The sequence below is a fragment of the Cynocephalus volans genome, chromosome X (assembly GCF_027409185.1).
Source record: "Cynocephalus volans isolate mCynVol1 chromosome X, mCynVol1.pri, whole genome shotgun sequence".
NCBI lineage: Eukaryota > Metazoa > Chordata > Mammalia > Dermoptera > Cynocephalidae > Cynocephalus > Cynocephalus volans.
In genome coordinates, this window is record NC_084478.1 from 2569467 (window position 1) to 2594788 (window position 25322).

The 25322-nt window shown below is 37.7% G+C and overlaps 1 protein-coding gene across 1 annotated transcript in view; it reads left to right on the top strand.

The window, feature by feature from the left end:
• Positions 1 to 21504, top strand: part of LOC134367360 (arylsulfatase F-like) — a 34337-nt gene extending 12833 nt beyond the window's left edge. Inside the window, exons 5-9 of the mRNA XM_063084088.1 lie at positions 2177 to 2313; positions 9273 to 9407; positions 11012 to 11174; positions 20394 to 20518; positions 21042 to 21504. Coding sequence (XP_062940158.1) covers positions 2177 to 2313; positions 9273 to 9407; positions 11012 to 11174; positions 20394 to 20518; positions 21042 to 21400 — 919 coding nt within the window. The 3' untranslated portion in view covers positions 21401 to 21504. The remainder of the gene's footprint in view (positions 1 to 2176; positions 2314 to 9272; positions 9408 to 11011; positions 11175 to 20393; positions 20519 to 21041) is intronic.
• Positions 21505 to 25322: the final 3818 nt, after the last annotated feature.

Consider the following 25322-nt stretch of genomic DNA (forward strand, 5'->3'; position numbering starts at 1 on the left):
ATATCTGACCCGAGTCTTCAAAGATGCATCAGAGCAAGGTAAGGAAAGGAGTTTGCAGGTATTACTATCAGAGGTGCAAATGTAAGGAAGATATGATTTGCAAGGAGCTGTGAGCAATTTGGTCTTGTTGGCATGGGAAGACTCAAAGCACAAACAATCAGAGAAGAAGTGGATGCAATCGACTATAGTATAGATTTAGCTGACGATGTAAGTCATCTCGTACAGCCCCATCAATAGCTTTGTCGTTGCTCTGTAGCCCACGTGGAGTGTGGAAGAGATAAAACCATAATGCGCTGTAGATGCAACTGAATTCATGGTCTCATTGAGAGCAAACCCTATTGTTCTCCTGGAATCATTTCAAATGTGCTGAGTTCCATGAAGGTTTATGGACCAACATGCTACAAGATAGCATCAACTCCCATCTGAAAGTACAAGAGAAGCAATCCTGCGGTATTCTGCCAGCCAGTTCAAGTCTCCAAACACCTCTATGCATTGTCACTCTGACCTGACATTATTACTTCAAGAACAAATGCTGCTGTTGAAATGCATGTTTTTCATTAAAACCTCTGTCAGGTTTCAGAAGTTCCATATGATCCACAGTTACACAAGGACAGAGTTCATCGACACTAGATGCTGTTTTCATCTAGATTGCCAGTGCATGTGTTTCCGATTGTTGCTGTAACAAATTATCACAAACTTAGTGGCTTAAAACAACACAGATTTATTATCTTATAGTTCTTGCGGTCAGAAACCCAAAATTAATCTAATAGGCTAAAATTAAGATACTGGCCGGGCTGGTTCCTTCTGGAGGCTGCAGTGGGGAATCTGTTCCTTGTTTCTTTTTCATCTTCTAGGAGCTGCCTGCATTCTGTGGCTGGTAGCTTTTTAAACATTTCTGACTCAGACTTTCCTGTGTCCCTCTTATAAGGACCCTACTTCTTATACTGGGTCCACTCAGATAACCCGGGATAACCCACCCATCTCAAGATTCTCCAAGTAATCACGTCTGCAAATTCTCTTTTGCCATGTAAGGTCTCATAGTCAGAGGTTCTGGGGATTAGGATATCGGCATCTTTCAGATGAGGCACTATTCAGCTGACCACACTGAGAACTCTCTATTTTGGCAACTTGGTTTGGAATGCTAAGTGATTTTAAGTCTTTAACCTACAGGTTGCACTCCCTCCAGAGGCTCCAGGGGAGGATCCTTCCTGCCTCTTCCAGCTCCTGGTGGCTCCAGGTGTCCCTGGGCTTGTGGTCACATCACTCCAGTCTCTGCCTCTGTCTTCACGTGGCTTCTCCTCTGTGTCTATGTCTCCTCTTCTGTCTCTTATAAGGACAGCTCTCACTGGATTTAGGAACCGCCCTAATCCAGGATAGTCTCATCATAATTAATTACATCTCCAATGACTTTATTTCCAAATAATGTCACATTCCGAGACTCTTACTGAGAGTGAATTTTGGGGTGACACTATTCAACCCAGTTCACCACGATACAACTCTTGTTGTTGTTGTTCTTGTTTATTTTTTTTTTCATTTTTTACACTTTGATGTCTTAGCAGAGCATAGGTTTCCCAAAGAGTGGCATTTGTGCCGTGTGCCCCCCCAGTTTGCTGAGGACTCACCTTTCACACAGATTGATTGTCAGAATTTAAGGCCTCATTCGCTGTGTCCTCATGCAAGACCAGATGGTGTGGAGGTGGCTTATGAAGGAGTTTCTGTCTGTGTTGTTTGCTCATGGGCTGTGAATGTGTTGAAGTTTCTAAGAAACCACTCCTGTGACACAATCCCTTGATATCTCTTGGGGTATGACTTCACTTCGAGACTTCACGAGCCATGGGAATGTCTGCAAAACAGAGCTGGACTTGACTTTTAGTGATGTCATGATAATGAGGGCCACTTTGGCTTACAAGATAATCTTACATGTGTCCTGGCCTCTGAGAATCAAAGCACTAATGGCAGCATCACCCCAAAGTGTGTGTGTGAAGGGCAGCATTTCGGATGCTGGGGGAGACTGAAATCCACTCCAGCCAGGGTGGTCTCTTGTGTCTCTTCTTTCCAGGGGGGCACGGAGAAGGAAGGGGACAGTGTCTCTGCAGGAGCTAGGGGCCTAAGAGCAATGCTATTCACCTTTGCTGATTTTGAAAACTCAAAAGCAATGTCCTTGATTTCTTCTCAGGCACAACGGAGGACCCTTTCTGCTCTTCTTTTCTTTTCTTCATGTGCACTCGCCTCTTCCCACCACGGATGACTTCATTGGCACCAGCAAGCATGGCTTATATGGGGACAATGTGCAGGAGATGGACTACATGGTGGGTAAGTGGTGGATGGAAACTAGTATGTCTTAATGATGCATGGCACCCAGAAACTGGCCTTGGCCTACCTGAGAAGGAAAAGTTAGGGACGGTCATCTGCAGATGGAAGAGAATTATTTTGCACCAGTCACATCCTGACTGGGATCTCTGTCTACTTGGTTGTGTCTGTAGTCCTCGCCAGACCACAAAACAGATCTCTATGCCCTTTGGTTAAACAGCAAACCTTTGTTTATGATTTGCTGTGCACTGAGGTCTGAATGCAAAACGCTAAAAACCTAAAACTGCAGAGAGACTGACAATGCAGGTGTCAGTTCTCAGTGTTTACGTGACACATATTGATTAGCAAAACTGATTCGGTTTTCCAACATTAATGAAAGAAAAGCATGAAGTAATATAAGCATGCACATATTCGCAGGACGCAAATTTGAGTTATGTTTCCCCAATCTAGGAGGTCATTATGAAGCATATTTGCTAAAGAAAAAGACCCTTTGGAAATTAAGCCTGACTAAAGCAAAGTCAATCAAACACTTTCCATTTGCACAATCATAATTTTTTTTAATATTGAAAAAAATATAAATGATATTTTAATCAAATAAATGCACATGTGTAGATGGTGATGTAGGCAAAGTGCATATGTGTGTCTATTTTGTGTAGTACCCATATATATAGAAACAGGTAGATAGATAGATAAGTGACAGATGATAGAGTTAAATGTATAGATAGATAAGATATAGGTAAATGATGGATGGTTGAGATAGATGTATGGGTGGTCGATATGCAGAACTCTCCGACTTTCTACCTACACCAGAACTACGCAACACAGAATGTTCTTAAAATTCACCTTCCTAATATAGCACTCAATCTCAAAAATTTCATCCGTCCTATTTATCATTGTAACTTTGAAAGGGAATGAAGTGACCGGCACAAACTCAGGATTTAATACCTTAAAAAAATTTACTTTAAAAGTTTTAATTAATAAAATGTTTTAACAAAATCTAAGTTAATAAAATTAATGATGCGACCTAAGGAACCAAACAAGATACCTCAGGTGTGTCTGTTATTTCAATGGGATGTTCTTAGAGGTGCTCATGTAATATTACACAAATGGATGTGCATGTTTCAGGGCAGTCAGATTGAAACCTGTGATAATTACTAAATGTATTTAACAGGTGGGCAAGCCGCAATATATGAAAAACATGTTTTGAAAAGTGCAGCTGAAATTTACATGCCTCTGGAGCCCAAAGCCCTTGCAAGAGTTGCCTGTAAAGTCAGAGTTAAGCCTTTAGGAACAATAATCTCCTGCTTCGATAGGTAATTCCAGAAATACTCAAAAGTTTATGTACCTCCAAAGTATCTATCCTAGAAGTTGTATCAATGCCCCGAATCCCAGGAATTGTTGTTTTTCTTATGAACAGTGCTTATTTACGGAGGTTCCCGGTTTGGGATATGAGACTCACGCATTTGGTAATTTTCACGGGTTTCAAAGTGAGTGCTCTGAAACAGTGGGGTCAGTTGATGGAGCAAACACTTTCAACAAGGCGCTTCACAGGGGCTACACCCTGTCCCAAGGGTGGTTTAGATGGATCCCCATAGACATCCTAAGAGATGGTTACTGTCTTCCTCCTCACCATGGTTACCCTCCATCATCAGATGAAGAAACAAAAGCACAGGGTGTTTGGAGACTTTCTCAAGCTTGCAGGACAGGTGGAGTAATCCAGGATCAGACCCCAGCAGCTCGTACTGTAAAACCCATCTTCCTCTTTTGCTGGGTAAAGAACTTGTATTGGCCCGTTTCTGTTGCTTAAAACATAAAACCTAGAAGTGGGTGATTTATAAGAAAACAAAATTTATTGCTTACAGTTTCAGAAGCTGAGAAGTCCAAAGTCTAGGGAACATATCTGGTGAGTGTCTCCCTTCCTGGTGGCTTCAGTGACACAGGGTATCACATTGTGAGATAGTGGACTCACAGAAAGACCTCAGAAGAACACCCTTTTAAAGCCCTTTTAATGCCCTCAGAACCACACCCCTGACCACCATTATTAACCCATTCACTACTGCACAGTCCTACAATCTAATCACCTCTTCAAGTCCCCACCTTTCAATTGCCATAATAAGATTCCCCACCCTCTCAACACTGTCACAGTGGAGGTCAAGTTTTTTTGGGGGGAGGCACTCAATCCAAGGCAGAACTTACCGCGAGCAGTGAGAAAAGAGAACTAGGTTCTTCTCTGAAGCCTCCTAAAACCTCTCAGACTCCTACACGCTGTCATTTCACCAGGATGGGGAAAGTTCCAGAAACTTCCCCCAACCTGGTATCCTGCTTCCTGAACATCCAGCGAGAGGCTTCCAATGCAAATAACACTTTTACCCCACCCAGGGAGGAAACCTCTAATATTTAGTTAGTCACCCATTCCTAAACGGGAAGGAATTCATCAGCTCAGATCTAAAAAGCAGGTTTCTCAAGAGTGGAGGCGACAGGTTGCAATGTCCCAAAAGGACAGGAGGAAATGATGCTCTCAGCAGATGAGATAGGAATGACAGTCTTTGCTGGACCTGTTGGGCAGGAAGTTAAGGTTGGTGGAACCCTGGGGCAGGGTGTTTAAGGGGAGCAGGAGAGGGCAGGCAGCTCCACTGGACAGGGCAGAGAGAACCACAGCACATGCCAAAGTGTCTTCCTAAGTCACATACATGAGGGGTCTTCAAAAAGTTCATGGAATGGTAGTTAACACTAGCATAAAATGAAATACACACGTGTGCGCGTCTGTGTGTGTGCGTGTATACGGATATACGAGGGTACTTCAAAAAGTTTATGGAAAAATATAATTGAAGCAGAATATGAATTATTTATGAACTTTTTGAAGATCTCTCATGTAGAATATACATGAGATACACACATACACACACACACGTGTATATACACACGTACACACACATGAATGTATATTTCAGTTGATGCTAGTTTTAACCATTTCAACAGCCACTGTCTAATCATTTTTTGACCTCTCTAAACATTAAAATAGAGATCTAATACTAGAATAATACCAAGGATAGACAAAACTCAATGTGATTTGATGTTATTTGTAAGGGACATAATTGTCTATGTTGAAAACATTGACGAGCATCATAAAACAATATTAACATGTATATTAAATATTATAACATTATAATTATATTTATAATTTTATTATAGTTATATCACTCCTATATAATTATATATCATTAATATAGTCATGTATTAATATAGTATTATAATATATTTATTAGCATATTTTGGTATATTATGCAGTTGTATAATATAACATAATATAATATATAAATACAATAATATATAGTCTATACATATATACATTAGCAGTTGTTTTATTAGACTTTCTAAAATTTTCAGCATAAACAATAATGGTCCACTACCTCTAATTTCAGGTTTGTCTCCTAAGTAGACATGTATTTAAGTTTCATGTTCATTGCATTGGTCAGCTTTAGGAAAAATCATTACCAATGCAATTAGCAATGTTTTCCATCCACATTAGGAAACTGAATGAAACGAAAGAAAAACTGGAAGAAACTAGAGTTAAATAGTAAATTTACTTCTGCATGATGTACAGAGTTAGTAATATCAAAAGTATGCATGATAAAAAGTATACATAATGGTCCCCTGCAAACTGAAGAAATATTAGCAACAATATGACATCATTTTAATCCTTTAGTAAATAAGGAGTTCTATGAATCAATAATAGAAACACGTAAATCCCAAAAGAAAAATCAGCAGGAGCTAAACATAATCTAAAGATTAAAAATACAAGTATCTGGGGCCGGCCCGTGGCTCACTCAGGAGAGTGTGGTGCTGACGACACCAGGGCCACAGGTTCGGATCCCATATAGGGATGGCCGATTAGCTCACTGGGTGAGCGTGGTGCTGACAACACCAACCCAAGGGTTAAGATCCCCTTACGGTCATCTTAAAAAAAAAAAATGCAAGTATCAGAGTAGGTACAGGAAGGCAACCATGATCATTCATAATTGAACGTCATCACCTATCAAACACGAGGAACTGAGAAAATGGCATTCTCACATACCATTTTTGGGAGTGTAAGAAAGCATATCTTATACAGGAATCATTTTTGCAGTTAAGTTTCTTAAGGAAATGTGCAGCAATTCAGGCTAAAATTAATGCCAAAAGATGTTCAGCATAGAATTGTTGTTAATTGCAAAACCTGAAAATTAACAAAAATAGGCAACAGCAGTGCAGCAATTGGACAGTTTGTAGTCATTTTTTAGGAAGGACCCTTTTCCATCCTTTCAGTCCAGTTTTCAAACAATTTCTTTAAAACATGAAGATTTTAAAAGAAATAACGTTGGATGAGAAAAGCAGGTTGAAAGCTGCACGCGGTACAATCCCAAGCACAGAGACATATTGACAAGCATACATGACAATTTCTTTGAGTGGTCAAATGACAATGTGGGCAGGAAGTGCATGATCTTCATTTTATTATTTTTATAATTCTCTTTACTTCCATATTTCCTAAATTACGTGACATTATTTTTCTACTCAAAAAATTAGACTTACTAAGTTTTTTCTTGGGGGAAATACTACATTTTTTCTAAAAGGCAGCAAGAAGGTTAAAAATAACTCCCATGTGCCCTTCACCCAGATTTCCCAATTGTTACAATGTATCAAATACCTCTTCTTTCTGTTTCTTCCCTTCCTTCTCTGTCTCCTCCACCTCAACAAATCTCTTATTCTTTTTTTTTTTTCCCCTCCTGAATATTTGGGACTAAGGTTCAGACATGAGGCTCATTAACTTTAAAAACTTTAATGTGTATTTACAAAAACAAATTCATTCTCCTAGGTAGTTACCATGTAAGATCTGTGCACCGTGCACAAACCCCACACGTCGGGATGGCTCACCTCACAAAGACCATGAAACAGAGACCGATGCAATCAAGCAAGAGGAGTTTATTTCCAGCATGCTGGGGTCATTCAGCATTCAAGACAAAAGCGACCCCGAGCCTTTAACACGAGAGTGTTTTATACAGTTTTTTAGACAGACTTTCACAATAGGAAGAGTTGTTTACTGTTTACAGGTTATCAGAGGTGACCTTTGGATTTATTGGTGGGCTTTAGTGAGCTGGTACCCTGATAAGGAACAGTGCACTTCCCAATGGTTTATCTTCCAGGTGGCTTTTAGATAAGGAACTGGTCAGTCCTGGAACCGGGTGGTGTTTTACTCCCTTCCTGGAATTTAGTGTGTCTGGGCCTGCCTTACTTAAAATGACATTAGTTATGTTTTCTCGTTTTTAGCAAGCATTAAATACAGAAGCAAATTAAGCATGTTAAAGTTATGTTTTTTCTACAACCACACGCTTTTGAAATCCGGAAATTAATACTGATGGATTTTACCATTTAATGCACAAATTCCACCCACACTTCTGCTGCTGTCCCCATAGAGAACGTTACAGCATACAGCCAACAAAACAAATGGACACACACACACACACACACACAAGAACAAAAAAAGGCAACCCCCCTCAAATAAAACACCTGCTTCCTTTACCCTCTTTCTGTTCTGGTTCATGCATTTTTCAGTGGTGTCTGTTCAAATTCCTCCAATGGAAACCAATACTGAGACATCTCCATTCTATCTTGTGGTCAATGATCTTGATGTTTTTCAAGAACATAGACCAGATATCATGTAGAATGTCCCTTGATTTGGTTTAGTTTGGAATTTCCTTTGACAAATGTGGAAGCAATAGCATATTCTCACTGTATCCTATCCGATAACCCAAGAAGAGGACGACCGGCCCAAAAAAGGTGATAAAAAATGTTGATCACTTGGTTAAGAGGTGTTTTCTAGATTTCTCCACTGTAAAGTTACTTAAGTATGTTGTCATTATTAATTAATTAGACATTAATAAGTATTTAATGGGGATTCTTTGCAGTTAATCTGATACCTTGGTTCTCATGAAACATTCACGTGCTAGTTTTAACATCCATGGATGATTTTCTCTTGCATAAATTTTTACTGTGACAGCTGCCAAAAGCCTTGCACCGTTAACATTTTCTTAGGGCTTCAAAAACATAAATTGCTTCCTGAGACTTGACCCTCCCTATGTGCTTTGTCTCTAAAAGAAAATTTCTATAATACTTTAGGGGTTTTAGTGTTATCTAAGGTGACCTATAGTAGAACACAGAGAATTAGACAAACATTAAATATTAAATATTAGAGAAATGTTTGCAGAGTAATGAATTCGTTATTCATGATATTGACAGGGTTTTGGAAACTGGGCAAAATTTAATAATTTTCTTATAAAAATGACTAATGTAGTCTTCCTCTTTTAACTTGCCCCTTTGAATCTAATTCTTTCTCCTTTCAATGTCCTGCTCTCTATTTCAAATGTTGATTAAGAAGGGAAGGAGTATTGGTTAGGTAAAGAATTACTAAATCACCTGAAACAGCACATTAATAAATTGTGTGGACCCAATGACAAAACGTTCTCAGTCCTGCCTTTGTTTCTTCAAACTCTGTGACAATGTCCTGCTCTGTAACTCCACGTGACATCACAGGCAGAAATGCAACCACACCCCCTCCCTCATATCCAAAGGGAAAAACTGGGTTTGTCCTTTTATTCTGGAAGAAGGAAAGGACAGAGGGGAATTTGCATTTCTAAATGAGGTTAATAGCAGTGGGCGTTCATTTGCATTGTCACAATAATTTTTCTTAAAGCGGGTCATCTGTTTTTGTTTAAAAACTTTGTACTCAAATCCATTTCTCTTTGTATGGTTTGGCAATTGAAACCGTTAATGCACATTTCTTTTCTTCTGTGGCTTTTGAAATCGTGAATGTCACACCAATCCTGATGTCCTTGAAATATCTTATAGCCACCCAGTTAGCTTAGGGGTCTCATAGCTCATAGTGTCATTATTTTTACTTGACCCTGCTCCCCCCTTTTTCATTATTTCAGGCAAGCTTCTTGATGCTGTTAATGATTTTGGTCTAAGAAACAACACGCTTGTCTACTTTACATCGGATCACGGAGGGCATCTGGAGGCTAGGATAGGTCACGCCCAACTTGGTGGATGGAATGGCATATTCAAAGGTGAGAGGAAATCACGCACAAGTACTGGTTGTGAATAAGCTCCTTTGTGGTCATGATAATTAAAGTCTATGAGATGAAGAAAAACTGAACTTGTTTGCTTAGTCTGACTCTTAGCAAAATGAAGTGTAAATGCAGTATCAAAAGACATTGACCTTAAATCTGCCAACATTTCTGTGAACAGAAGCAACAAGGCAGGGATATGCTGAAGAAATATCTAGAAATTTGCCTCCCTGACAACCTAGGAGATTATAAAATATTAGCATAAGCTGATGTCTTTACCAGAGTCAAATACTCATCGATTGCATTTAGAGACTACTGAGAAAAGATTAAGAAGGAATATAGTTACGGAACAGAGGACAGAAACCAGGAATCCTTTGTCATTAAAAAGGCTTTGGTGCTTTCTTCCTAGGGCATAGCACAGAAAGCAGGCAAGCTTGTCTGAGATATTACAATTAAATCCACATAGAACACAACATTTTGCCCACAAAACCATGTGTATTAGCTACTACATATGCGTGGCCTATAACTAGTATCCTGATGTTAAAAGAAAATTATTGTACAATGTTAAGTACATTTTAATCACATATCTTGAAAGAGGCTTTGAAGTGTTTTCTAGATATATTCGTTATTCATGCAACCAGAGATTCCACAGTCTTGGATTTAGTAGTATCTTATCATTTCTGGGCAAATGAGAGGTGTGAATATTTGTTTTTCAGGGCATACACCACCAAAGTGTGTGCTCGGAAGACAAACAAATCCATAGTGGAAATTGCTGTTACAGTAATTTTCACCTACGAGAACTTTAAAAAACAATCTCCATTTTTCAACATGCTATAAGTAAGACTCTACTTTGAATAATTTAATAAAATAACAAAAATTTGTTAAGTCAGTCTGGTGGCCATAGCTCCTAGCTTTCCCACAGAAATCCTGGTTTATGCTTGCCATCCTGGCATAATTAATATTACTGCTTTTATTTTCTGATTTCTGCTTTTATTTTCAATAGTACCTTTGTTAGCCCCATAAATTAGAGTATAATCATATCATTTAATTAGTTTTCAGCATACTGGAAATATCTTTGAACAAAACAGGCAGAAATTATTATCTTCATAGAATTTACATTCTTGTGGGAGGAGGAACACCAATAAAAAAAATGAATAAGAAAATTCTATGATATGTTAGAAGGTGGGAAATACTATAGAAAATAATAGAGCAGAAACAGGGATGGAGAATTCTGGGCTGGGGATACTCTTTTAAATAAAATGCTCAGACAAGCTTCACTGAGGTTACTTTCAGCAGAGATATGAAAGAATCTGGAAATGAAACAGGTGTACATTTAAGATAGGAGGATTTTAAGTAGAGATAACCCATGCAAATAAGAATGTAAATATCTCACAGAATGTAATTAATTATGTCATCAGAAACCTACCAGCAGCACAACAGAAAAAAAATAATAATTCTGCAGATGTGTACTGCTAACCCCCTGCACATGTTAGGCACTGAGTGAATGTTGTCTCCATTGATCATAATTTACATTTCAAACACTCTTGCCACAGTGACAATTTTAACGAGGTGCAGTGGCCCAACTTTATTGCAATGTCTTGTAGGCGGAAAAGGCATGGGAGGCTGGGAAGGTGGAATCCGAGTCCCTGGAATTGTACGGTGGCCTGCCAAGTTACCAGGTGGACAGTTCATTGGAGAACCTACAAGTTTAATGGATGTTTTTCCAACTCTGGCAGCAGTGTCAGGAGCAAGACTCCCTCAAGACAGGTGATGCACTATGATCTGTTAACAAGAGTTCCTTCTCAACTTTCTATTTTTTTCTGGGAAAATTCAGGACAAAGGTAACCAACTCTATCCTGACAGATGCACTTTTTTACCAGTACCTAGGTAGTTTTACCTTGATATATGGCTGTACCTGCTGAGCATTATTTATGTGCCAGAGACGAGTCTTAGATACGAATCTAATGTGTCCCACTGTAGATACTTTAATGTTTTCAGTTGGGAGAAAGATGAACACAGGAAGGTTTGGAGATGAGGATATGGCGGGTAAAACACACTCACCTGTATAAAAAAAGAAAAAAGTCTCTAGTCTATCATGTGCAAGATCCAGGAGGCTGGGATGCAGGTGGGGTGTTCGAGGTGGACTTTGAACTCTAGGGTGAATACTTTGAATTCCAGCAAGTGAAAATCTTTCATACGGAATTGGTTATTCCTTGGCAGCAACCAACCTAGGCAGGTTTGACACTGACTTGCTGATAGTTCATTGATAGTTCACTCATATCCCTGCAAGGGAATCCAGGTAAGTCAGACCTACCTCCATTTTTCTCCCCTGAGCTCACTGGGTTATTCTAATGTTTCCTTCTTCACGTAATGAAGTTGATTATTTCTGAAGAAAGAAAGGGTAGATCCCAAGGCTTATTGAAACAAAGAAGTTCCCCTCTTCCCTCAAAGTTTTGTTTTCCTTGCTTTTAGCCAATAATGGAATTTATTGAGAATCTGTATAAAATAATAACAAAACAGAGCGTTCTTCTACTTGAAAAAAAAAAAAAAGACATTCATCAATTTGAGCTAAATGATTCATTCCCAAAAATAAAAAGGTGATATTATTAGTGACAATGTTATTGTTATTATTTTTTAAGTTACGGACCCCATTGCAATCATAGAAGTAATTTTAGAATATCAGTGGGTTGCATTGGGTTTAGGATATTGGCTCTATTGTAGACTCATGAAGGGTTGAGGAGAATCTCAATCTCAGGTGATATTGGCTTGTGGGCTCTGACTAGGAATTGCTTTCTTAGAAATTATTTGATTTTTATTTTGTCAGAATTAATTCGAAAAATATATCTTTATTCTCCCCACATTTCACTTTTCAACGGGAAACAGAGGAATCACTCTATGCAGTTCTAAAAGGTGTGCCCGCTTTGGTAAAACTGCAAGTTAATTCATTTTGCTGGAAGTCTCTAGACATGTATATTATATCAGATGTGTGAATGCTAATAAGAAACAGAAAAGCAGCCCCCACCTGTCAAAGAAAGCTTTGACTTGATTTTAGCCAGTAAAGAGACCTATGGTGAATTTGTATATAGAGAAACCTGTATATTTTTATCCTGCTTTATTCACATTAAGACAATGAGACTAGACTGCATTTTATGGTTTTCAAGATTTTTTTCGAAAAATATTTTTATATTTTCTGTCCTCCCCAAATTAGGTACTGATGATGCTATGCTAATACTTGAAAGAAAGAATAGCTAAGCAGTTGTTGAAAAAGCAAATATCAAGAACTAATTAGACACTCCCACTTCCCCTTTCTGATGTTTAAAAGTACATTTTTGATGCTAGTTCCTATGAACAAAATAAGATTAGAGTTTATTTTATAATTTTCAAGAGTTTGCATTAGATGAAGGTTTTCTATGCCCAAGAAGAAATTAAGTATTGATGGTGCTAATACGGGAAAGAAAAAAATAATTAATTTATATATTTTTGATTGTACATATTTTGGGGGTGCAGAATTGACTATCAGTATTTGTGTACACTATGTGACAATTAAATATTATGGGCATATTCATCATTACAAATTGTAATAACTCTTTGCGTCGCTTACCCAATTAGTCCCTAGCCCCGTCCCAGTTTCCCTTTTCTGCTTCTAGTAACTATAGGTCTGTTCTCTCTTTTTGAAAGTTCAATGTATTATCGTGGTTTTTCTTTCCCTTTCTTTCTTCCTTCCTTCCTTCCTTCCCTTCTTTCTTTCTCTCTTTCTTTCTTTCTTTCTTTCTTTCTTTCTTTCTTTCTTTCTTTCTTTCTTTCTTTCTTTCTTTCTTTCTTTCTTTCTTTCTTTCTTTCTTTCTTTCTTTCTTTCTTATTTATTTTCTTTCTGACATACTGTACTTTTCTTTCTGTGCCTGGCTTATTTCACTTACCAGAAAAAAAAAAAATTAAAAACATTGTGAAATTATTGAAAAAGAACCCATCTAGAAACTATTCGAAGGCCCCAGCTTCTCTTTTCCAACATTTAGAAATAATTGTGTTAGAAGTTCTGTCGAATAGCTGACTGGTGAGAACAGAAATGCTCAGTTGCAATGATGTCACATTCCATTTGGAAGGAAGACAGACTCTGCTAAGTTCCTTCCACCACCCTTGCATTAAAAAGGAGGGTGTGTTGACTGGAAACTGGTCATCTTCCAGTGCATTCTGTATCATGAGACCACATGCTCACGTGGTCAGAAGTTTATGTTTATGAGCTTGGTGTCCTTGATAAGATCTATTCTATACCTGTCCTGTCCTGCCTGCTACCAGCAACACACTAGTCACAAAGTACATCCTCAAAGGATAAGCCATCATTGTAATTAAACAGAACAGACCTGAAGTCTTCTCTTCCACACGCAGGTAGATGTGCTGAACACTTATGAGTTTGACACCTCAGCACCTCTGAGGCTTTGCTCTCCGAGAACTCTTTATTAGAATTTATTACATGGTTGGTGGCATTTGGATTGACCAGTTAGGCCTGTCCTTGCTACCTTAGAGAATATACCTAACAGATGTAGAAAGCAAACATTAGCAAATTTACACTATCAGGCTTGCTTTATGTTGCACTGGCAGTGTGAGGCCTTATGGACACCTGTCCTGCCCCCAGCCCCCAACACAATGAAATCGGCAGAAATAACTCAAATAAGGCTCCCAAGAGAATTTCACCCATGCTGAAATTAAGGATGTGAAATCTATAAAAGCCAAATAGTATTTTTTTAAAAGAATTAACAGAATTTGTTTCACTACTTCACCATAAAAAAAAAAAAAAAAAAAAAAAAACAGGTAAAGCAAATTAGAAAAAAAAAAGAGACAGATTTATAAGATTTATAACTAGGGATCCTGAATAACTGAGTAAGATAAAGTGAAAAAGAAAAAAAAAAGTAAAGATAAAATAGAAGAGGCTACTGATGTGTAGAAATACAAGAATCTGAGGATGAGATGGTTTATTATGTTGAAGGGGAAAATGACTTTACAAATTTATTGTTAAAGAAAAGAAAAAGTAAAGATGAAATAGAAGAGGCTATTTTCTACCTGAGAGCTTGTAGGATTTTTTTTTTTTTTTTTTTTTTTTTTTGCCATTTACATATCAAGGAAATGTGAAGTCATTGTGAAAAATGTAAGAGCTTACACATGCCCTTACTGGAAAATAATTTATATGTAATATTAATCTTAGAAGATTAAAGTCACTAAAGTTAGAGAATTAAATACAATTTTTATAATTATTGAAAAGTAAGGAACATAGTATAGAAATAATAATATAGGTGCTCTTCAACTTACAAGGGGGGTTACGTCATGTTAAACCCATCGTGAAATAAAAATATCATCAATCAAAAATGCATCTAATACAGCTAACCTACTGAACACCATAGATTAGCTTAGCTTACCTTAAATACATTCAGAACACTTGCCTTAGCCTGCAGTTGGGCAAAATCCTCTAACACAAAGCTTCTTTTGTAATAAAGTATTGAGTATTTCTTGTACTGTATTGAATAACGTAATGAACGCATCTCACTTTTGCATCATTGTAAGATGGAAAATTTTATTTTATCTTATTTTATTTTCAGAATAAGTAAATTTACAGAGATATGAAGTATATTAGAACTTATTGGGCACTGAGGGAAAGGTTACAGGAGAGTACTATGGGCTAAATTATCTGCCCCAAATTCCTGTGTGGAAACCCTAAACCCCAGTATCTCAGAATGTGTGGCTGTGTTTTGAAGTAGGATCTTTGATAAGATGATAAATTAAAATGTGTCCATCAGGATGGGTTCTTTTTTTAAAAAAAAATATTTATTATGAATATTCATGAGATGCAAAGCTGATTTTCTCCCCTCCTGCCCATGATGTGAGGGCCAGATTCATATTGGGTCATACCCATTACCAGAAATTACTTTTGTACGCTTTGTCCCCTCTCAACTATCCCCCAACCTCCCTCCCCCTCCCCCTCTCTCCTCCACTCCAATTTGTAGCCCTAGGAATGTTCCCTCCCTCTGTTGGATCACAGCACTGCTGTGGTCTTTCTTTCCTACCTTCCTTTCCCTCTTAGGTCCCACATATGAGTGAGCACGTGGTATTTATCCCTCTGTGCTTTGCTTGTTTCACTCAACATAAGTTTCTCCAGGTTCATCTGTGTTGTTACAAATGGGAGAATTTCATTATTTTTTATGGCAGAGTAGTATTCCATGGTGTATATATACTGCAGTTTCCATATCCAATCATCCATCGATGGACATTTAGGTTGGTTCCATATCTTGGTTATTGTAAACAGAGCTGCGATGAACACGGGAGTGCAGGTATCTCTTCGACATGATTTCCATTCCTCTGGATATATACCCACAAGAGGAATTGCTGGATCATATGGAAGATCTATCTGTAGTTGTTTGAGCAGCCTCCAAATTGTTTTCCATAGTGCTTGTACTAATTTACATTCCCATGAACAGTGCAGTAGTGTTCCCTTCTCTCCACACCCTCAGCAGCATTTGTTATTTCATCATCTTTTTGATTATAGCCAGTCTAACTGGAGTGAGGTGGTATCTCAAGGTGGTTTTAATTTGCATTTCCCTGATGACTAGTGATGTTGAGCATTTTTTCATGTATCTGTTGGCCATTTGCATGTCTTCCTTTGAAAAATGTCTATTCAGCTCCTTTGCCCATTTTTTTAATTGGGTCATTTATTTTTTTACTGTAAAATTGCTTGAGTTCTTTTTGTATTCTGGATATTAGTCCCTTGTCAGATGCATAGTTAGCAAAAATATTCTCCCACTCTGTAGGTTGTCTTTTCACTCTGTTGATTGTTTCCTTTGTGATACTTTTTAGTTTGAAATAGTCCCATTTGTTTATTTTATTTTTTTTCTTTTGCTGCTTGTGCTTTCGGGGTAAAATGGAAAATTTTAAGTCAAACCATCATAACTTGGGGACCATATGTAATTACCTATGGCACAAATCCTGGAGTATTTCTTGCCAACTGAGAGAAAAGCTTGAGAAAAAATGCAAGCAAGTTTATGTATGCTCAACTCTATTTTATTTTATTGATAGAAGAAGTCAATAAATTTTATTCTGTTTTGAATATATATATTTTGAAACACACATGCAGAGTGGTGTGCTGGTAATATCTGCAGAAGCTGCCAATTTCAGTGGTGTAAATATTCCATCTGTAGCTGATTTCAAGCTACCAGCATTCTGTCACTAAATGGGGTGTTAGGAAGAAAGGCACCATCAGATAATATTTTCACTCTATAGACTGAATAGACCTAAATAACCTCAAGAATATAATAGTAACTTGTAAAATATTTAGAATGTAATGAGTTTTGAGTACTTATTAGTTTAGTTTTGAGTGCTTTTAATTTAGTTTATTTAATTGTAAGCTCATACACACACTCAACATTCTACGAGTCCAGTCTGTGCTTTTATCATACAGTTGGAACCAGACCAAAGAGACACCTGCCCTCATAGAATTTGCAGTCTTCTGGAGGAGACAGAAAATATGCCAAATATTATCCAGTTATTTTTAGTGTTGTGTATTGTGGTAGCTGCACTAGGTGCTAGAAAAGACAAGCACAATTTTGAGAGCTCCATAAGTTGGTCAGGGAAGTTTGGGATGACTTCTCTGAGCAGATGATGTCAAACTGAGTAAGACTGAGACAGTCATGGAGGGGGATATCAGGTTCTTGGCAAAGGGGAAAACAGGCTCAGGCAACGTGGGAAGGAGGTGGGTTTGTCGTAAGAACTGAGACTGTGCGGCTGGTACATTATTAAACACATTGGAAAGCCACTGAAGAGCTATTCATTTGCTTTTTTTTTTTTGGAGTTATTTTCCCATTGTGTTAAAATATACATAACATTAAATTTATTATTTTAACCAATATATACATAACATTAAATGTATGGTTTTAATTAAGTGTACAGTTCAGTGGTATTTAGCATGTTCATATTATTGTGCAACCTTCACCACTATGGACTTCCAAACACTTTCTACACTCTGTGAAAACTTATCAGTAATTCCCCATTTACCTCTCCCAACACCCCTGGCGACCACTTTCTGCTTTCTGTGCCCATGAATTCGATGACTCTGGGGACCTCTTATAAATGGAATCATACAATATTTGCCATTTCTTAACTGCCTTATTTCACTTTTCATAATGTCTTCAAGTTTTATTCGTGTTGTAGCATGTGCTGGAATTTTTTTCTAAGCTGAGTAATATTCCATTGGATGATAGACCTCATTTCTTATCCATTCATCTGTTGACGAATGCTTGGGTGGTTTTCACCTTTTGGCTATTGTGAGTAATGCTGCCAAAAACATGGGTGTACAAATATTCTTTCGAGTCCATGTTTTCATTTCTTTGAGGTTTATACCTAGAAGTTGAATTCCTGGATCATACGGTAATTTCATGTTTTACTTTTTGAGAATTCACCATACAGTTTTCCACAGCAATGCACAGGGTAACAATTTATCACCACTCTTGCCAACACTTTTTAAAAAATTTTTATTGTTTTAATTTTAATAATAGTAATCCTACTGTTTGTCATTTAAACTGAGACATGAATTATTAAGTAAGTTTCTGTTCATTACAAACAATGATTGACTTCAGGGTGTTTTTTGAAAGAGGCAGAGGTATTGGTAGATGAACATTATAAAGGCAGAGACCACATCTGCTGTACTCAGTGTTGCATTTTCTGCACTCAGTTCAATGTCTTGCTCCATAAGTTGCTTGGGATAAAGCTGTTCAATTAAATTTAACTATTTAATGGATAGTTTAGCAATGATTTAAAGCCTGAACATTTAATTGCATTTTCATTATTTTTTTTCCTTCTGCATGACCTGGGACAAACTCTTTCTCAAAATGCCTTTATCGAGTTACAAGACAGAGGTAGAGTTATTAAGTTCTTATAATTGCTGTCATGGTTGTTATCATTTTTGGTTGTGTTTACTGAGGCATAATTTACATAACAGCAAAATTGAACCGTTTTTGGTATGCAGCTCAGTGACTTTTGACAAATGTATATTGTCATATAATTACAACCACCACGAAGATATAGGATGTTTCCAGCACACCAGAATGTAACCCTTTTGCGGTCAAACACTGCAATCAAGATATAGTCAGAACTTCAGGAGAAACTGTGAAAGTCATTTCCAAAGTAGCCATAGCATTTTGCATTCCCATCAGCAGAGTATGAGAGTTTCATTTGCTCCACATCCTTTTCAACACTTGATATGTTCAGTCTTTTAAATTTTAACCATTGTGATAGGTGTGGAGTGCAGTCTTGCTGTGGTGTTAATTTGGGTTTCCCTAATGACTAATGATGTTCAACACATTTTCATGTACTTACTTCCCATCTATATCTCCTCTTTGGAAAGGGTCTGTTCGAAGGTTTTGTGCATTTTTTAAGCAAGTAGTTTGTTTTTCTGATTGTTGAATTGAAAGAGCTCTTTATATATTCTGGATACAAGTTCTTTATCTGATATCTTTGCAAATATTTTCTCTCAGTCTGTGGCTTATCTTTTTTTATTTTCTTAATATCATTAATTTGGAAAGCAGTTTTTAATTTTGATAACGGTTAATTTATTATTTTTCATAGTTTGTAATTTTTGTGATGTATCCAAAAATATTTTTCTATTCTAAGATCACAAAGATTTTCTCTCATGTTTTCTTCTAGAAGTTTTATAGTTTTAGGTTTACATTTAAGGTTATGGTTCGTGTTGAGTTAAATGTTTGACATGATGTGAGGTGTAGTTTGAGATTTATTTTTCTTGCATTTACATGTCCAACTGTTCCAGTGCCATTTGTGTGGACTGTTCTTTCTCTATGGATTTTCTTGAACATTAGTTGAAGATCGATTGACAAGATACATGTTGGTCATTTCTAGATTCTCTATCCTCTTCCATTGGTTCATATGTTCATTTTTATACCAATACCAAACTGTCTTGATTACTCTAGCTTTACAGTAAATTTTGGAATCATGTAGGAATTCCATAAACTATTTTCTTTTTTTTTCAAAAAAATAGAGACTTTTCTAGATTCTTTATTTTCCCATAAAAATTTAGAATAAGTTTCTCAATTTCTCCATAGACCCTTCTGAGACTATGATTGAGATTGCATTACAACTACAGATCAATTTGTAGAAAATTGACATCTTAGCAATTTTGAGTCTTCCAATCTATGAATATGGCTTACCTCTTTATTTATTTATTTGTTTATTTGTTTGTTTGTTTGTTTGTTTTTCTTATCAGATACTTTGTGGTTTTCAACATACAAATTTTTAACATAAAAAAGCACCCCTAAATTTTTCATCTTTTTTCATGCTATAGTAAATATTACTTTTGAAACAATATAAATTCTCAGTTATTCATTGCTAATATATATTTAAAAATAATTTTTAATATTTGGTCTTATATCTTGTGATCTTGCTCAATTGATTCGTTCCAAGAGATAATCAACATTGGCAGTAATTTTATCTAAGCATAAACATAGATTTATTTATTTTTATGATCATTTTTAGAATGACCTGAGATGTAGCATTATATTTCACATCACAAGGTAGGTTTTATTAGTATTGTTTTCTAATATAAGTATGTATTCTCAAATATAAAATTAAAAGTATATGATGTTTTAGAAATTCTGTAAAGTTCCTAAGGGCTGCAAATACAACTGCAAATGACATTTTGATTCATGAAATTACCTGGAACCCTGAGCTCTTGAGACTGTCTGTTCACACAGCCAAGTGGCTCTTTCGATGGGACGTGCATTGATGTGTTCCTGTATCTCGTCATTTTTCTGTAAGAGCTTAAGATTCCTCTCTTTCCCACTTGGAAATGATCTCCCTGAGGGCATGCACGAATTTTTCTAAATATTCAGCACACTGTCCACTGGGCCTGGGGAATAGCAGGAAACCCACCAAGCATCCGTTGAACAGCGTGAGGGCCACCTTCTCTTCACATGACATCCATGTGTGTGTCTGCAGGGTGATTGATGGGAGAAACCTCATGCCCTTGCTTCAGGGTGAGATTCAGCACTCAGAGCATGAGTTCCTGTTTCACTACTGTGGCTCCTTTCTCCACGCTGTGCGGTGGCACCCCCCAAACAACGGTAAGTACAGGCCCACCCGTTCCCATCTGCCAGTCAAGAGCAGTATCACTCAAGTCTGTTATGAAAACTTTTTCCCTTTCCCCCCAATACCAGTCCTTTCTTTCTAGGATTGTCACTGAAGATATCCTTTTGGAAAAGTCATTTAATTATTTCCCAAGGTGGACATGTGTCAAAACATCACGCTGTACAGCATAAATATGTGCAACGTTTATTCGTCAATGACACCTCCCTAAAGAAAATATGTATATGAAAAAAATAATGCACACAAAAGTTAGGGGGGAAAAAAGAGAAAGACAGACAGGGTGACACCTTTAAGAAATACAAATTTTAGGACACCAAACTAATGGCTGCTGCACTATATCAGGAGATTCTAATTGTCTCGTCCTATTCTAAGGTGCAAATAATAGGTGGCATTAACCTGTGGCAAGAAGAAAGACCAGAAACATGCTTTAGAAGATGCGAGAAGACAAGGGAGCATTGGTCACATGACTCTGATGTACTTTTTTTCCTCCAGGTGGGGCAGTTTGGAAGGCTCATTACGTGACTCCGGTGTTCCAGCCACCAGGAGCTGGTGCCTGCTACGTGACCGAGTATTGCGAATGTTCAGGAGAAAATGTCACCTACCACGACCCCCCTCTGCTCTTTGATCTCTCAAGAGACCCCTCTGAGTCCACACCACTGACACGTGACACGGAGCCCCTCTATGATTTGGTGATAAAAACGGTGGCCAGTGCTTTGAAGGAACACCGGGAAACGATTGTTCCTGTCCGGCAGCAGTTGTCGGAATTGAACCAGGACAGAGTGTGGCTGAGGCCTTGCTGTGGGGTATTTCCATTCTGTCTGTGTGACAAGCCGGGGAATCTCTCAACCCTGGGGTCATGATGAGAAGACATGATTGAGACCAGTCAACCAAAGGCCACCATCACTGGTGCTTTTAAATTTGCAAGGAGTATATTTGAGAGCCAATAAACTCACCTACCAATCCAGATTAGTAAATGTCTATTGGTGGTATTACTTCCTGTTAACCGTTTTTTGAATTCCTGCTGATAAATGTTAATTTAATTTCCACTTTAAAATTTTTCTTTCAATGCCAGAAACAAGCATCTCCAGCGAGTTGTCGTATCAATCCTGCTGCACTTCCAGGAAAACTCTAAATGCAAGATCCCGTGCGCATAAAAACACATTGAACAAGAGGCAAAATTCTGGCCATTTAAATAGAAATGCATTCAAAGGCTCTAGTCTAAAGTAGCCATTTAGCCAACCAAAAGGATTGATTTGTGTCAACAGTAAACAGAAACTGAATCAAGAGGGGTACAGTTCTTAATCACAACATGACAGTGCTGAACAGCATAGCAACCAGTTCCCTGACAGTCCGGAGGGCTTATTAACAGTTTATGAAACTCTGTGCAGAGAAACCAGACTCCAGAAAACAGCAAGAAGTGGGGGATTAAAACCCTGAGAGATGTGCCTGGTTTTACTCCTTCTCTCGTACGTGCTGGAGCTTGGATAGAGTCTCTTATTTCCTTCCCGGTTCACCCTCATCATTTATGTATCGACCCTGGTATAGGATTCCTAGAGTTGCCGTCACAAATTGGCATAAACGTGGTGGCATAGAACCACAGAAGTTCATTCTTTCACAGTTCTGGAGGTGAGAAGTCCAAACTCAACCTGTTCCCTCTGAGGATCTGGATAGGATCCTTTCTTGCCTCTCTCCTACTAGTAGCCATCAGTCTTGGCGTTCCTTGGCTTATAAATCGTCCATTGTCCCCTGGTCTTCTCCTTTCTGTGTGTCTGTCTTCGTGTCTCCAAATCTCGCTCCTGATAAGGACACCAGCCATTGGATTTTTTTTTTTTAAAGGATGCACACATTTGTTTGTTCAAATAACAAATGCATAAACTGAATAACAGAAATAACAAAATACTCTGTAGAAAGTAGGGTTTCAAATTTTCACACAAACTGCAAGTGTAAAACTCATTAAAATTTACACATTTCATTTTATAATCTCTACAATTATTTGAAATGCCTCTCTAAAGATTTCCAAAAGCATGAAGGTATCAAATTAATTTCAACAGAGGACAATGAATAAACTTTTCCGAGGCGTGTTAATTTCTAAGCCAATCAACAAGTCCACTTAATAAAAAGAAATCAACAGAAACCAAATATCTAGCAACATAAATTGCATTAAAAAAATCAATAAAGCAGAATATAAACACAAGGGCACTTCAAAAAGCTCACGGAAAAATAGAATGGAAAGATAATGGAGATCTTTCCATGAACTTTTTTCGTTTGTACATTTGTTTGTATAAATTTTTTCTTTTCTTTCAAAACACTAAGATCATAGAAAATATGTCATCTGACCACAGGAACAGAAGGAAATTTAGAAAATCTATTACAAATTCATCTTCACATGACTATGTCTGCAAAGACCCTATCTCCAAATAAGGTGTCATTCATAAGTACCAGGGCTTAGGGCTACAATATACCTTTTGGGGGGCCACAATGTAACCAGCTACACTCCTATATAACAGAGACAGTATCTGGGGCTTGGAAGTGCTCTGTGAACTGCTAGGGAGAACAGAGCTGGTGAATTACTGGACCGGGACTGAACTTCTGACCTTGTCAACCCCAAATCTTTGTTCATATCTCTTATCACATGGTGCTTCTGAAAAGGGAAACACCAAGACTATCATAATTATGAGTGTTTGATTTACTTTCAATACACCTCTACTCTCTCATTGAGTTTACTAAGGAGTACTGTGAAAGCCTAAAGTCAAATACAAGCGACTGTCTTCATATTGGCTGTTGAGCAAGGATTGTTTTTTGTTGTTGTTGTTATTGTTGTTTTGTACTAAGTGATCTTGGACTATGATATTAGACCTTATTAAGTCCACAAAAGGATTACCGACAAAGACTGAAAAATGTATCTGCCGCTGCTTGTTCTCGGGTTTCCAAAACATCCTTGTTTTATTTTCCACCTTGCAAGGAGATTTATTTTGAATTTAGGGTGCCATAGAATAGAATCGTAGAATTTTAGCCTGAGAGAGATCTTCTAAGAGCATCTCATCAGTCCCTCTTATTTTGGCAGACGAAACACACAGCGTGTGGACAGATTTCAGCAAGGCCACACCATAGAGGGGACAAAACCGCAGACTGTGAACCCCTAATCCAGGAACCTGCTCACTTCAGCTCCCTTTCTCTCTTGAGTCATATGCTGAACAGAACGTGGTAGGAAAAAGCAAGCCATATACAACCCAAACAAAAAACAAACACCCCCCCCCTTTCTTTTACACACAGTGGTATGTGAAAATAATGGTCTCTAGGGATTGACCAACTGTGTCAGATTATAATTATTGTTGCCAGCTAGATGTTTTGGGGCAAGTTCCTTAACCTATCTGTCCTTCAGTTGTTCCACATGCAAAATGCAAATCAGATGAGTGGACATTGCAGGATTGTTGCAAAGATTAATGGAGACGATGCCTATAAAAGACTTCGCACACAGTCCACGTTTGCTTTTCTAGTAGCTATTTTGAAAATACCTTAAAATTAAAATTGAAAAGTTGTCAACGATCAAAATGATACAAATCTTTGCCATTTGTGGAAAACACTCCAAACTGGATACTTAATCATTTTCCCAAAATGAAGTTATGAATTATAAAAGTCTGTCTACGTATGTAGTTACTTAAAATAATAATAATAATTTCCCTTTTCCCTGTCCCCAACCTCTACTAGTACAAGCTTTATTGGGAAACGGGTGTTTTAAATCATTAGATTAATTTAACCACTGGGGGGCACAATAACATAGCCTGTCCACAGCTGACTCAAAATTCCGAATACAATTTCTTAAATGTATATACACTGATTTCGTGCTTATAAGGATAGCATGCATTTCAATGCCATTCTTGAAAAAGGAATTTGCAAAGGGAAAACACCCTTTTCAACCTATCACAGCTGACTGGATCAAGAAATTCACTCCCACCTGCCCTGCGGGTGGGTCTGAGGAGCTTAGCACTTTTCATGTGCCCCCAAACTGGTATTAGCTTTGATGAGTTGCGATATGTTGCCTAAAGTTTCCGATAAGAATAGCAGACAGCAAAAAAATAGCTAGAGAAAGACAGAGAGAGAGAGAGAGAGAGAGAGAGAGAGAGAGAGATCAAAGTGCATAATTTACCATCTCGATTTTTCTCAGCAATAATTTTTCCATTACAACTAGTATTTGTGATCTATTTTGCCAATTCGTCTCTCACTTGGTAAGCACTAATTAGGCACTTAGAATAATCCAGTCACTGAATTAAAGGTGCAGAAAAGGTGTATAATTTCTTCTGTCCGAAGACCTTGTTCTGGGGATAGGAAAAGAAATAAGAATTACAGGTGTCTTATGCAAATAACAAATAAATTCAATATTCTAGGTTGTCATTAGCACTCATATATTTGATCTTTGATGTACTTTATCTGAGGAAATGGTGTATTTAGGGGCTTACCTGAAATATATTATTTTAAAATTCCAGTCTTTTATGAAATTATTTTGGATGCTATGAGATTTAGGAGTCAACCCCAAATTGGACGGACTTACAGGTGGTAAAGACTCCTAGGGTTTGGGTTATATGATTGCCCTTACTCAGGTTGGCAAATGGCTTCTGAAGCCCCACTTCTGGCCAGAGTGGGGTTTCCTTCCAGAAAACAGCGGGAGATGCAGGGAGTACCTGTTGTCAGGAAGCACAGTCCATGTGAGTTAACTGGAGACCTTGGGGTGATAGTTATTGGACAACGATCCATTTCCCAGCCACCTCTGGGTGGTGGTAATTG